The sequence below is a fragment of the Ischnura elegans genome, chromosome 6 (genome assembly GCF_921293095.1).
Source record: "Ischnura elegans chromosome 6, ioIscEleg1.1, whole genome shotgun sequence".
Lineage (NCBI taxonomy): Eukaryota > Metazoa > Arthropoda > Insecta > Odonata > Coenagrionidae > Ischnura > Ischnura elegans.
Genome location: NC_060251.1, coordinates 52,392,143 through 52,408,191, shown reverse-complemented (window position 1 = coordinate 52,408,191; position 16,049 = coordinate 52,392,143). Strand labels below are relative to the sequence as shown.

At 39.9% G+C, this 16,049-nt stretch overlaps 1 protein-coding gene across 1 annotated transcript in view; it reads left to right on the top strand.

Moving 5' to 3' along the window:
- Window positions 1-16,049, top strand: part of LOC124161369 (bone morphogenetic protein 1) — a 339,468-nt gene that overhangs the window by 256,609 nt on the left and 66,810 nt on the right. Inside the window, exons 3-4 of the mRNA XM_046537683.1 lie at window positions 6,124-6,573; window positions 9,787-9,965. Coding sequence (XP_046393639.1) covers window positions 6,124-6,573; window positions 9,787-9,965 — 629 coding nt within the window. The remainder of the gene's footprint in view (window positions 1-6,123; window positions 6,574-9,786; window positions 9,966-16,049) is intronic.

Genomic DNA, 16,049 nt, shown 5'->3' with positions numbered 1-16,049 from the left:
TAATTAAAATTGTTAATAATTGACTAATAAAAGGAAAAGAATTCTAGATGTATAATGAAAAATAGCTATGGAAATAATAATAAATAATCTTTGTAATCTACGTATGTTTATGTCTTTATCAAATTGTTATTCAATTAGTTTTTAAGCTTCTTTTGCACGTAAACAACACTACAGACGTCAGAAGTACATATGCGACAAGTCATTTTCTGGTAAATTGTTATCTGACGGGTTGAGGTGAGAAAAGGACTCAATGGAACAGTTAAAGTGTTCGCGCCTTCGCTGTGATTTATCGTGATGTAAACAGTATTCAAGACGAGAGCGGACAAATGAAGTGCGTAAGATTTTAGGTGAGATAGAGATGAAATTATTATACGAAAGTGAGGCACGTATGACAACTCCTAATATTTTAACCCATTATTCCTCAGACTGTATTTAGGGATATTAACATCGGTTTTTTTCGTATTTCCCGGTTTATTTTCGCCTACTTAAGATGAATTTTTAGAAAAAAATTATTTTCATCATAATATATGATTTTCATAATGTTGCGTTTACGCAACTCTTCGTTTATCGCCAAGCTTTGGATAATTTTCAAAACTGATTAAAAAGCGAGCGAAGTTGTAGCATTAATCAAGCTTCTAAGGAATGGACTAGAGCTTCCTCTTCCTAGTTTTCTAGATTCTCCAACTGAGACAGAATTATGACCGTAGATTCGCGAATGCGCGGCCCAAGACTAATATTTTTAAATCTTTTTAATTATTTTCTAGTGTTGCACCTTCGGCATGCCAACATAAATGAAACGTTGTAGATTTAAAATGGACTGTATTTAGTTTTTTTAATGTCGTAGTTACAGCTGTTTTGGAATTGTTAGTATGGTGTGGAGTAGGCACCTTCCACCGACCCTCGCTCTCTTGTGACTGCTGCCTGCGCAGTCGTCCCTGTCATACCACTCTCTCCTCTCCCTTCCCCTTCCGAGGCACCCCCAACAATACAACCCCTTGCCCGGGCACCCCAAACGCGGTCCATCCCCTTCTGGGGCAACACTCAGTCACTCACGTCCATTTTCAACCATTTCATTGCCGTAACATCTAGTAAGACTAACTTTCGCGTGAGTTATTTGAAAAAAAAAATTGTTTTCCTATCATAATCGTCATCCATTGAGGAGGAGTCAAATTACCACCAATTTAGGTTCGCGGTGGGTGACATCTCACTCATGTGGCCGACTGTAGAATCCTCAATTGAAATCTTGCATGATAAGTGGCCTGATATGGTTGAAGTTATTATCATGGAACATTTCAATATTTCCCCTGAAGTTATTTTAGCACGACGCGTTTTCTGTTACAGAATTTTACAGCCGCTTGAGACTGTTGTTGTGGCATCGAAAGGCGTCGTTCTCAAATGGATTCAGTGGAAACATTGCAATGAATTATTTAAATAATCTCAATTGAAATATTTGCGTGAATAGTCCCCACTGAAGACCCGCACGGTCAAGCCCCCTCCACGACGCCAGGGTATACGTTGTCGGAAGTATACGGAAATTACAGAAAATTACGGAAATCATCATCACTCTTTCAAAGAATGCCTTTAGATGCAAATCTTCGCAAACCTTTGACGCAAGTGGAAGGAAACTTGAGTGTCTTCGCAGAGAATTTTTATCTAGTGCACTTTTTATTTAGCGACGCATATCGTAGTGGAAATCTATAATTAATGACTATGCACAGGAATTCGAAGAGGAGTTTGCATCAGTTGACTAGCGTTGAAATGAATTCGGAGGAGCCAGCTGTACAGATAGGTCGTTATATGTGCCCAGACTTTTCCTGTATTCACTGAATGTTTTGGATGAAAGGGGAAACTGCTTGATTTGGGCAGAGTGTACTATGCTGTACAGGTCTTGATGTTTTTCAATTGACTGGAATCCCCTGCTGAAAAAAAGTTTCTTTGGGTTAGACGCGGTGTAACCATTTTATCATGAATGGTAGAAACTAGAATGTACCACAACTTTATACAATTTTCTTGTACCAGGTATTTCAATGATCGTGCATCTTTTTCAAGCGTTGTGAAGATTGATACTCCTTATGAATTGATATGTTTTAGAATATTTATAGTTTTCATTAATTTTTTACATCAATCAATAGTACATTATATTTTTAGAAAATGAAGTCTGGTGCCACAGTGTTCAGTTTCGGGCGAGTTCATATTGGGAGTGAGCTGATATCGTGGTCGTTTTCTTGTTGCATTGAAACAGGAACACTGTTCTAACGTTCACTTTTAATTCAACATATCAAATTTACACACTTTTCACAAACACAGTTGTACAGGTTTTTTTTGGTGTAGTCAACCAGAATTATTGTCCATTAACACGTTACTCTCATTGTTTCTTCATGCCGTCAACAAGAATTCTTCCACTGTGGAAGTTCACTATAGTGTGTTTCTAACGTCGTGGATTCCCTTCGCTTCTTATTTTGATATTACGACAAATTAACGACGTAATTGAAGTACCTCCTCCTCTCCCTCAATTCTCCAATCACGTTTCCAACTTCTTGTGGATGGGGCACATGTTTAAAGAATTGATATTCCTTAGGAATTAATACTTTTTGGAATATTTATAGTATTTAATAATTTTTTAAATCGATCAAAAGTACATTAAAGTTTTAGAAAATAAAGTCTGGTGCCACAGTGTTCAGTGTCAGGCCTAGATATTGGTAGTGTTCTGACACTTTGGTGGTTTTCTTGTTCAATTGAAATAGGAACTAAATGGAAGTTCTCTACAGTGTATTTATAACGTCTTGGATTCCTGTCGGTTCTTATTTTGATACTACGACACATTAGCGACGTAATTGAAGTACCTCCTCTTCCTCAGTCTCCAGTCACATGTTTCCAACTTCCTGTGGATGGAACACCAGGATGTCCTCCGAAATCTCTCCGTTTTCCGCGACCAGACACTTTCTGGAGATTAAGGAAGTCTCGTGGGAAAGCCGACGGCTGTAGTTAGATCTATGTCTCCCTGAATGCGGTTCACTTCCAGTTTGTACGTATGCGCGTACGCTCTTGTCTTAAACTTCCGGGGAATATTTTATGAGCATCGCACCCCATGCCGTAAAGCAGGGACGGCGTCTTTGATCTGAAGACTTATGGGGTGCATCCTACCGTCATGAGGGTTGAAGAACTGATTCTATGTATATGTATCACTCTACACGGCTCCTAAACTGTGTTCATCTAGGGTTAAATTTTTATCGCGCTGTAGGCACTCTACTATACATCGTTTTGAAAAATATATCACTTTCAATTAATTAGCTTCAATAGAAGGAATGGTTGTTCTGGCGATGAATTATTGGCTGAATGTAGGCAAGCAGTATTCTGAAACTGACAGCACTGAAGATGTTGTGATTTTATAATATTTTGTTAACACCATGTGACGGGAACCCACGACGTTAGAAAATACCCTATAGTGAACTTCCACACAGTTCCTATTTCAATGTGACAAAAAAACGACCACTGTATCAGCACATTCTCACTATGAAGAGATGACACTAAATACTGTCTAAAAACTACAGGCTTTGTTTTTTTAATATTATGTTATGTTTATTGGCTAAAAAATGATTAAATACTATAAATATTTTTTTAATATCAATTCATCAGGAGATTCAATCTTTAAAACACTTGAAAAAGATGTATAATATCTAAATTCCTGTGGGCAAGAAAATTTTGTGAAGTTGTGGTTTATAAAAATTTATCAATACTATTAATATTAATAATATTAATTAAGTAATAATAGACATTGTGATTTCATCATTCTTCCAGAAATCGTTGGTCGAATTTTAACTCGGGAGTTAGGGATTAGCAAGTGCCGTCATTGATGTGTTGTTTATCTTTTTATAGTGCAAAGGCTTATTTTCCCCTCCATGGTGGAGCTAGTCAAATGTCGTGGCTTGACATATTTGGTGCACTGAAATGTGAAAATTTTCTTAATTGACATCACTGGAATCTCAAGCTAGCTCGCACGTTACGCATTCAGGAGTTAAAATTCAATTTTTTTATTCGTTCATGTTCAAATTTATTTTTCATGTTATAATACCAGTTGATATTAGTAAACCATGTTATTGTTAATTTTTTTCATGTGATTAGCGGAAATAATGTTCACTATCCTAATTGTTTCTCGGTCCCATGATGTGTGAATTTTTATTGCATGGCGTCTGTATATTTTGTGTAATCCGCGTATAATGGCTTGATTGATAAAGGTTTCGCTGACTGTCCTAACGGCATCTCCAGGTCGAAACCATGAACAGTAGAGTCGGTTAAACCTTGGTAAAATATGCGATGTCACGGGGACGGGTACTCGAAAACGTACTGATGTCATCTAAATGCCAACACTCAGACTTCTAATGGCGTGTGTGTCGTACTTGGAGTTGAGATGTTACTTTTCTCGTTCTTGAATTTTTGCGCTATTTTCTTTAAGGCTTAATATTTACTATATTTATTTCTCAAAATTCCCTACATTAGGGATGTGAATAGTCTGTGCTACTAGTTCATACATCTAGTATGTGAAAGGAAAACAAAACATGTATTCCGTCGAGGCCTGAGAAAATATGAAAATAATAGTTTCTTCTCGTATGTTGCGACTTTTCGTCTCTAAGGGGCTTCTCAATGCTCACAATATTACCTTAAATAAACAAGTGGCCTCTTAGTCGAACGGATGGGGGTAATCCTATTACGGGCCTGACTGAGCTGAAAGAAAAATGGACGTACAATCTTCTCAGTTGCAGTGTATGGGTCGATAGTAATCTCATTTTTAAAGACCAATTTTGAAGATGGAATCCTAGGAAGCAGGAAGCTTTCTGCAGTGATGGAGAATATAGAGAAAGGATGGGGTCACTGGGTGGTGAATTTCTCGGGCTGATATACTTCGAAAATATTCTTGTAATTAAATTACTGCTTTTTGTTCGATTTACCTTCAGAAATTATCCTTACCAATGCTCATCAAATTAACAATATAGTCCAATAATGAGGCATTTCGCTTGCATAACGTCATTCTTGTGGGAGAAGGTTTTCTTTGACTTTGTTTGGTAAATACGCGTTAAGCGAAATATTATAGATGATAAAGTATTTGCTCGTGCTCTGTGAGCCAAAAGTTGTATACACACCTATCTATATGTGGAATAGACGAAGTTTATCTTAAATCGTACTTTGATAAGAAATTCGTCAGTAGGTTCATAGTTGTTTAAGTGTGCTGTAATTGAAATCATGTTGTCTACTTTTGACAGTATTATTGAATGTTTCAGCGTTGAATTGTAATGCGGGACATATCCGTTTGCGGAATTAATCGAATTTTGTGCTGGTTTCATGAACGAAATACGTGTATATTATTGCCATAATATAAGTACCGTTCACATTGTATTTGCGATAACGGATCGCGATTAATTACTAGCATGAGTTTCATGGTACTTTCATGTATCTCAAGGGGGGCGGGGCCACCTCCGCAATGAAGAAAATTTTTAGCGTGTAAGCCTTTTACCACCCGACGCTAGGGGCCATCGTATAATGCTTCCTATGTATTTATAGCTACTAAACATTTTAATGTTAATATTAAATATCTTGGACTGTAAGGAACTCCTTCGGACGTCACTTGGTGGAAAATTTTCGTATTCAATTTGATAGTATTTTGTATATTTCACAGATTTTTGTTCAGCACAGTATTTTTGCCGGCCTCGGTGGCGGTGGGCTAAAGATCTCGCCTGCCAAAGAAGAGGTCACGGGTTCGAGTTTTGCCTGAGTACGTTGTTCCTATCCACGGAATGGTTGTTCCTGCACGTGTAACTTTATAGCAGTTGAGCAGATCCCGATGTTAAAGGCCAATGTGTGTTGTATCGGTGCTATGGGAAATATTAAAAAAAATACCGACGCGGTTTACAGACTGATGAACCCGCTGTCGCTGTTGGAATATACTCAGTGGAACTTGCAAAGTATTATCAGATGAATTTTTATGGAGTGCGCCCATGTAAAATTACTTAATCTAACCTTGCATTGATCTGTCCTTTCCCTCCCTACAAAGATATACGCAGATGAAGCATAGTGAAATGTATTTTTCCTAGGATATGTGGCCGTAATCGGTTCGTTCGCTCTTTTCAGGACCAGGGCTCGCCATGAGGGGAGGATCTTCACGGAGGAGGAACTCCACCTGGCCAAGGAGGCTCACTGGCGGCGCACGGAGGGTCGCCCCTCGGCGGTCGTGGATGGAGTCGCCGCGGAAGAGGACGACGATGAGTGGGAGGAGGTGGTGGACGAGGGCGGGGTGCAGGGAAGCGGCGGGGTGCGGTGGGTGCGGCCGCGGAAGAGCTCCGAGGGAGCCAGGCACCGCAGGGCGGGGCGCAGGAGGGTGTCGAGGGCCGCGACCGCCCGGAAGGAGCGGGTGTGGGACTTTGGCGTGATCCCGTACGAGATAGACGCCAATTTCAGCGGTGCCCACAAGGCGCTGTTCAAGCAGGCGATGCGACACTGGGAGAACCACACGTGCGTCAAGTTCGTGGAGAGGGGAGCGGATCACCCCAACTACATCGTCTTCACGGAAAGGCCGTGCGGGTGAGTTCAGTTCAACAAAGTTTATTGCGCGCATGGCATTTACATAAAAAAATATGACTAGCAGAGCCCAACCAAGTGCTCTGCGCCGAGGTTGACATTGCCGGGCTACCGATTGTTACCTTGTTGCTTTTCATGGCCCAATCACGAGAATCATGGCCCAATCGCAAGAATTATGGGCAATTGCCCATTTTGCCTGCAACTTCACGCAATGTCGAGCTGCATCGCTTGGGATAAGTCAATAATGCGAGAGGAGAGATTCTGAATGTACCAAATCCAATCCCTGTAGCCCTTGGTACGACTGAGATAGACCCCCAAAGTGTGACTGCGCAAAATGCAGACAGACTGACGCGCTACAAACTTAATAAAATAGACACTTGAAAAAATAAATAATAGCAAAAATTAATGGTGAAATCTTCTCGGCTTTTTCCACATGTGAGTTGCTTGACGCGCGATCCAATCGGAAGTAACTTCTTCAGGATCCAATTAGAAGGAAGGAGAAGGAACAGCGAAACTGACCGCTATATAAGAAGGCACCGTTTTCGGATTATTATGCCCTGAAGACGATAGCAGAGGCAGTTAACGAAACATCGGCCTTCAAGAAACTCACACGGCGAAAACTCCGAGAACATTTCACCAGTATCATACGCCGGAAAGAGCAGAATCATAATAACAAAAATGTATATTCGCGGAGCTGTTTAGGCTGTCTCATCTTCGGCATTTCTGGGGTTGCACACTGATAAGGGAGTGGTATCGGCCCGGTATTCACCTGAAGGCGTCGGGAAACCCGCCACGTACACCACGGTACAATAAACTATAAAATATCAACATAACAAGGAACTTTCGTTCTCACTAGTTGGGGGAGAAGGGTGCATTGAGTTCTTTTTTTCTTCTTTTTTCTCCACCTCAGAGAGAAACCAGGGATGGTGGTAAGCTGAACCCTCGGATTTTCGGGTCTTTCAGCCCTCCGAACCCGGATTTCCCTCCTCGGCACTGTTTTCCTCGTCTCTTTTTTAACGCGCTGACCGCCGCACCGGTCATAGTGACTGGTAATCAAAATTCCCTCCACGCGATCATAGCGCCCGGCCAAAGAGTGACTGATTCCCACGTCACTGCATGTAACCAGTGACTTTGTACGCAGTTACGCTCACGGGTGCGAAGTTATACACACCGAGGATAAACTTCGCCTTGAAAAAAATATTTGGGTTAGTCGGGATTCGAACCCGGGTATCCCGTTTGTTGGTCAGGCGTGCTAACCATATCGAAAAAATATGATTTATTTCTTCAACAGTGGCTTACTTAGTAGGCGCGGCCTCCGTCCCATGTGTGAGTTGTGACGTCAACACCTTGTTCGCTTGAAATCCATCCTGAAACTCGCCCTGAGAAGATGGCTTGGTAGTGTAAATGCATAGCACATGTATTAGACAGTCGAGAGATCAGAGTTCGAATCCCGGCAAAGCTTAATATTCTTTATTGGCGAAAGTCATCCTTTGTGTGTATATTCCATTTCTGACGCCCAGGGTGACCGGTACAGAATTTTTTAGAATGGATCGAGACCTCAGGTGGCCGAATTACTTCAAAATGGAGTAAAGTTTGTATTAGATTAATTTGTTGTGATATTTCTGCGTCACACGAATCAATAATAATATTTAAATGATGAAATAAATACCGATGGCATCGCAGGAAATATACACTAAAACACCGTGGGGGTGAACGTGTTGAATCGAGTTGTGAAGTATTGTTAAGAATTACTCTCAAAAATGTTCTATCTACGACATGGATTGCCGCTTACTTTGGCCTTTACTGAAATTGCCAGCGAATTCAGCCTAAATTACATGCTCAATGACGGCTTGAAAGTAATATTGATATTGATGACATAAATTTTTCAGTAATAGCCGTAGTTATAGATAGATTACTCAGATAGCTAGCTCCGCCATCGTAATTAACCATTAATTTCAAGATTACGATGGTGCAGCAATCACCGAAAAGTTCTCCTCTGAAATATTAACCCAGCAGTCTTCCCGAGAAAACATCGACCGATATTTTTGTGCCCTGCCGCTATTGTACATTGCTGCACACTACTCTCTCATATTCGTGCTTCATAAATTGTTCTGTTTTGGTTATAAAAAACTATCACTTACTTTTATCCGTGTAAAAAAGCTTCTCTTATTTTTATTCTATCCATAAATTGCATAATTTTATCTCATTCAATAGCAAAAGGTTTGATACTGCCACCGCCTCACTGAATCCCAAAACCTAATTGTAAAATAATATTATTGGTTCATAAAAAATACTCTTTTATTTAATTCGTTCCGAATTTTATTACTACTCACTATAGCTGAGGTATCACCTGAAGATGCAAGGGAATAATTGTTAACTAATATTCTCAAATATTGCCTGGTTCTGGCTTCTGTCTATTTTTTATTGTTTTGAAATAAACACTAGGAATATTCCGCGGTTATAAAATTTATCATACAAAGGTCTTAATGTAACTGCACCATCTTTAAAGTACCAACGGTGTGTGGAAAATTTAAAATACCAGTCAGTCCGCCCTAAAAAAAAATTGTAGTAACATTGATGCATAGGTCATTATAAATTTTATAATCGTGGAAAATTGCAATTTTTTTAAATATGAAAAAATTGCTGTTCATCATGGTTGAATCTTCGGGTTATATATCTGTAGCTCGGAGGTAAATGACTCTATGTCCATTTTCCTAATTTTTCAAGAGAGCAGTTTTAAGATTTTTAAACATTTAACCAGTAATTACTAAAAGGTTATTTTAATATACCAATAACATTGTGAAATAAAAATGTTGTTAACTTTTTTTCCAATAATGTAGTAATTACTGGTTAAATGTTTAAAAAATCCTTAAACTGATCTCCTGAAAAATTAGGAAACGGACATATTGTGCTCTACCTCCGAGGTGTAGAGATAACATTTATTAAAACTTAAATGGATATTGCACGGGTGTCGTACGTAAACGCCGACAACGTTGTCTGGATGTTGTAGGGATATTGATTGCTGCTTGTGATTTGGCCCGGTTGGTTGAAGAGAAATTAGACAACTAAGTAGATTCTCAATTAAATTTCAAGTTTAAAGCCAATCTGGGGAAAAACTCCGCCATTTAATGTTAATTTATTATTTTAATTGTTTCCATGTCATAATTTTGCTATGGATTTCATTAAGTTCCTAATTGTTTCAAAATTTGTTTTCAGGTGTTGCTCATTCGTCGGGAAGAGAGGAAACGGTGGACAGGCCATATCGATAGGGAAGAACTGTGACAAGTTTGGTATCGTTGTCCACGAGCTGGGTCACGTGGTCGGGTTCTGGCACGAGCACACGAGACCTGACCGGGACAATCACGTGCAGATAGTGCGCGAGAACATCATGGTCGGTGAGTCCTTTTCGTCATTTCTTTCTCTTATCTTTATTTGCGGTTATTGAGAAGTTCAGACACTTTCGTCGTGGCCGTTGGACCACGAGTATGAATACTGGATCGTCGGACGTGGGGCAAGCACGTTGCCAGGGGAGGCGGGTTTAGCCGTGGTTTAGCCCCCCCTCACTCCCCGCATCCGACATTTTTTCTCTTGTTTAACATTTAACTTAATAAAAGCACTTTTCTATTTCCACACTTCTTTATTTCTAACTTTAACTATCTATAATGTTCACATTCACTTCACAAATCAAATAAACCCAAATTATAAACACAATTTTCTTGAATTATTACTAACGATGCACTGAATGGTTGAGGCTTTAATCATGTAGAATTTCATTTTAAGTAAGTAAAAGTAACAACTTTGCTCTCTACAACGTAGCCATTAATCGTCTACTAGTTTCAATACAGTTTTGAATACAGGGTTTACCTGTTGTTGAAAATGATACAGTGTCTTGAAACTAGTCGACGATTAAAGGTTAAGTTGTGGAAAGCAAAGTTGTTACTTTCGCTAAGGTATTACTTACGAAGGAAAATCGGGAGCGACGTCACGTTCCATCACTTAACAAATCAAATTTACACAAATTTTTGACACATTTATCCTGGGTAATTACTCACGAATGAAATCGGGATCGACGACACGTACCATGACATCACAAATAAAATTAAACACAAATTGCAAACACTATTGATTTGTATTCAGAACTAAAAATCTGGTGCAACGACGCCGTACGACCGAAAGCCACTGTTTTCATTAAGAGAATTTTTCGTTTATTTTCGAGTCGTCAGCAAGAATTGTTTCCATTATTTGACTTTTCCCCCTTCGTCAAGGAGAACACCACTGACCCACGTTTTGGCACATAATGCCATTTTCAAGGTGTGCTTCCTTGAAAATGGCATTATGTGCCGAAACCTTGTTCGGTGGAAATAAAGAACTGTGGAAACAGACAAGTGCTTTCATTATTTTAAGTACGTATCAAAGATTTCCACCATATTACGCCGGAAATAGTATCGTTTTCCCTTGTGTCGAATAACCACGACCATTTGCTGAGGGGACCACCAGCCCAGGGGCCTTATCATCGGACATTTATCGATATGGTAATATGTCATAATGTTTGCCAATAACGAACGATGAATTTAACTTTCAGCATTATGCATGCGAAATATACAGTTGACTTAATGAAAAACAGTGGAATTTTGGTTATAACGGCATCGGCTGTAACGTCAACTCGGGTTTAACGTCACATTTTATACAGACCAGCCAAAATTGAACATTTTATGTTGTACGAAAACCCGTTTATATCGTCAACAAATATTGCGATGCTCGGGTATAGCGTCAAAACTTTTGCGGTTCTTAGGTTGCAAAAGTGGTAGTGTGCTTGTATTATGTCCCAAAGTTCATAGAAACCATGTGTAGAAACATCAAAAGCAAAAGCAGGTCACAAACTGGACGTTGAGCTGGTGACGGGGTGCAACTCTTTTGTTTAATTGGTGTCTGGAGGGAGCGGGGGCTGTCCCGCATACCTAGGTCTTATCCCTTCCCACCCCTACATTCTACAAGATCACTGACACAGGCACACTGTATTGTATTGTTTGTTTCGTTAGCTACGGTAGATCATCAGTCACAACACTACCTACCTCCGTGTGAGCATCGAGTATGTTGACAGTTGTTTTATACGTCGTTAGTTGTGTTTTGTTTGTGCAATGTCAAGTTGTGGTGTCACTCAGACTTAAGGCTGCTTTTTTTATTACGTCACTCGGATATAACGTTAAAAATCTTCTGGTCCCTTTGATGACGTTATAACCAAGTTTCACTGTGTATGGTTTTCCGATGTGGTCGTCCTCAGACCAAAATGTCACTGAAGGCAATCCGCATACCTCCCCCAAAGTAAGTTAATGGCTCCGTGGCTGACATCGGCACCACATATGAGTGACTAATTTCCATCTTCCCTCCTCTTTGAGACGTCTCTTAAGTTTTCCCGTTACTTTTCTTCCTTTGCGAGCGTATTTTCAATGATAACTTTCTGAAGTACAAATCCGTGGGTGCAATACGGAACTTTGGCCCGGCTAAAGTTAATCATCGTTTTCTAAGTAAGTATAAGTATCCATACCATCATATAAAGCGTGTTCCTATCGTTTAGTATCGCTAATATAGCGATTGGCATGGTATAAATTTTCATTTTTGTGGGCTTATGCCTCCGAGTAAATATGTAAGCGAGGGATCGGTAATCAGTTTTTCCGCTCTTAATGTTGCCAGTTGTCTAAAAATGAGCTAAGTTTCAGCTCAAAATAATGTAGTTAACTCGTTTCTTACGAAGGGTTCACTTTGAAAAAAAATACACTTATAGCAGAAATTCCTCGGTATTTCCTCCATAAATGTAAAAATGAATTGTGGTAGAAACCTCAGTTTAGTATCAGTAAGTAGAAAATTTAATTTTTTGTCATCTTGGTTTATTGCATGTTTTTTGATAAAGGCGATACATTTGGCAGTACATAATTTTCGTGTTAGGCCGTGCTGTCCAGGATGATTTATAATACTAGGGCCCAAATTATCTCAAAAAGTATTTCCGAATGCATTCCATACCTTTTATTCCTTTCCACCACTTAATGCATTGTAAATGGTTATTTTTTGCTGGTGCTTTACAACTCTCATTTACTATTTCGAAAATATCAGCGGTGTTCTGTATTTTTGCGAAAATTGTGTGCCCTGCTAGACACTATTTGGCCTCGAAACACAAGAATTTAGTTGGACCCCCAAGAAAAATATAATAAATGCCGAGGTCAAGTCTGCATACCGGCCTTTCGTGGTTGGAGCTGTTTGAAATCACGCCGCTCTGCTAATGACGGCCTCCGACCAGCCCATCAGGGTAAGAACCAGTGTTTTCCCTCGTGGCGGGGGGTCTGAAGGCGAATTAATCGCGGATCTGCTTCATTTCATCAAAGCCGTATAAGTGCCCTCCCTCCCTCTCAGCCCTGTCTGAGCATGCGGACTTAAGCTTGGTTTACTCAGAACGATTTAACTGCTCTAAGGTCGGCCGGGTTATCCCGCGAGTGTCCGCCAATGATGCGAGGGAGGCTGGCGCCCGCCGTGTGCCCACTGTCGGCCGTTATTGGTTGCACAAATCCCGTCTGTAGCGTGATTCCTTAACTCACGCAGTTAGCCCATTGTCGGACACCATTGCCAGCGGAGGAGGTTGAAGTCCTTAAAAAGGAAATCGAATAAGAACGTTGAATTTTTCAATCAAAAGAAAATTAAATTAAAAAATCAAAATGATAAAAATTGCTACTTGCAACGAAAAAAATACGCTAATAACAGAAATATCTCAGTTTTTCCTCCATAAATGTAAAAAAATAATTTTGAAAGAAATTTCATTTTAGTCTCATTAAATAGAAAATTTTCTTTTCTGTCATCTTGGTTCATTGCATGATTTTGACAAGGGCGATGCATTTGGCAGTATTAATTTTTCAAATGATGACGTGTTGCATGCCATCCAGGATGAGTATTAATGCTTTTGCCCAAATCATCTCAAAATTAATTTCGGAATATACTCCATAACTTGTACTCCTCTCAACCACTGTAAAGAATTGTAAATGCTTAATTTTTATTGGTGTAAACGTTGAAAATTTTCAACCAAATGAAAAAAATGAAAACGCTAAAAATTGTTACTTGCAAAAAAAAATAAAATTATTTAAGAGTATGAAAAAAAGGACTAATTATAAAAACCGTGAAAAAGATATTTTTCTGATCTGATTTTCAATGTATTGATGTTTTTAATTTGGTGTTTAAGTTTCTGCTAGCACAAACAAAACACCACACACGCAACGCAAAAATTTGCGCATAATATTTAAACTTTTCTCGGGATTGCGCGCGGGTGAGATTTTCAAATAGCGCCCACGTTTCGGGTACCGACTCATTACCCATTCTTACGGCTGCTAATGAACGAGTAACGAGTAATGAATGGGTAACGAGTCGGTACCCGAAACGTCGGCGATATTAGAAAATCTCACCCGCGCGTAATCCCGAGAAAATTTTAAATGCTCTGTTCGGCGGGAAATAGTCAAATCTTATCTTCGCACTATATTTATCGTTATTGTAAACTGGCCGCTTCAAATTCTGTGAGATCAGCCTAATGATCTCACAGCATTTGAACATTTTTCCATCATCTAAACGATATCGGGAGTGGGGAGAGGTGATCGCTTTTTAAGTAACGAAAATATTGCGATTCTTCGTTAAAACTTTCGCGGGTGCTCGTCATTTTGCTCGCTTTTTCAAGGGATTGGAACAATTCCTTGAAAAAGCGACCAGCATCGGTCGGGAAACGTTGGGGCCACCCAAGAATTGACGCGGCGACATAGCCCAAAAGTTTTTAATCATAATGAAAATATTGCGTTTCGAAAGCGTGAACAAAGCTTACATGGGTGAATATGGTGGCCTAGTGGGTTTAGCATTGGGGCACCGATCAAAGATTTCTGCATTCATAAATGGGAGAAGGTTTAAAACGAGCCGCAATTGAAATCCTTCCGGTGGCAAGGTGGCCTAGAGAGAAAAACTATCCAGAATGTGTAAGGTTCACAATTCTTAAGTTTATATCCTCAGGCGGGATATCCTCGAACCTATTGGTACCAGCCTTCGCATTGAAGCATTTTATAAGCCTTTCACAATACACGCGGTTTGTATAAATAGATGGCATTCACTATACGGGATTTAATCCCATTCTTTTTTCTCCTTCTTGACTCTTCCCTCCGAAGAAAAAAATACCTCAGTTGTCAGTCGCCAAACCCATTTCAGCCTATGTTTCTTCTAATTTGATAGAAATTTTCAATCTTTAAAAGTTCACGAAACGGCCTAAAACGAATTGGCTATGATAGATAACATCGAAAGAGGCTTCAGCCAGTAGGTTTCGCTCGTGATGTGAATTTCAGATGAAGAGATCCAGCATCCGGATCCGGTGTCATGTCCCGACAACTCGGTACACACGACTGAAACGGAGAGATTGATCCGAGTGGCTAGATCAACTCTCTGAGAGGGTTGCTGGTACTTAAGAATTGAAATTCAGAGTGATGCTAGTGGGAAAGAGACATTTATTTCAGAAAATCTTACAGACTCCAGGACCCTGGAGTAGCGTAACCTTCGGCAGCGAACGAGGTCTCTTCCCGCGAGGTCCATGGATGCAAGGGTTTATATACTCTTATTCCTAGATAAGGGAGGGGGGAGATCAGTATACGTTTCTGAGGCAGGGGAAGGAGAGTGGGAGAGCTTCTCCCAAAATGGGCCTTTTAAGTTGTTCCTGAGGGTTCCAGCTGCCACAATCCCTTTAAGCTGCACTCGTCTATCCCCCTCTAAAAGCAGTGAAAATATCTATGACCCCTTTTAAAACAGGATGCGTCTATTACCCCTTTAAAAGTAATGAGGGTATCTAGAACCCTTTTAATAGTTTCTGTCTTGACAGGCAAATGATCCGTCCAGGCATGCACGTGGTAGGCCGTCGCGACGAACCCTTTTAAAGAAGTGAGAGTGATACATTTAACTGTCACTCTTCCCAGAACAGCTGAGGGTGGCCCTTAGTGTTTTTGTCTAGGCATGCACGTGCTGCAATTCATTACACCTCCCCTCATACCGAGAGAAAGCAACAAATACCTAGTTGCTTTCTCGACATCTTAAGCTTAACGCTTAGAGACAGCGCCTCTCGACCCTGGGCGACGGCCTGGTCCTGGAGAAGACATTATTTCATTTAAACAAACCCCCTCTTCACATTGGTCCTTATCTGCCATGACCTCATTGGAAGTGTGTACCTTATTAACAATTTTTGGTCTGAATATAATAGTAGTGCATGAGTCACCGTTTTCACAAGACCTAAGAAACCTTGGGAAATAGACCTTACAACATTTACAGCAATAGCAACAGAAAATTAATACAATTACAATTAATCCAATAATTGACATAAATGAGAGATTATATACTCTCTCGGTCTGTTTTTGCTTCCATTCTTCTTCAGACAATAAGTTCTCTACCTCTTGCACCTTATGACTTGCGTATTTTAAGTC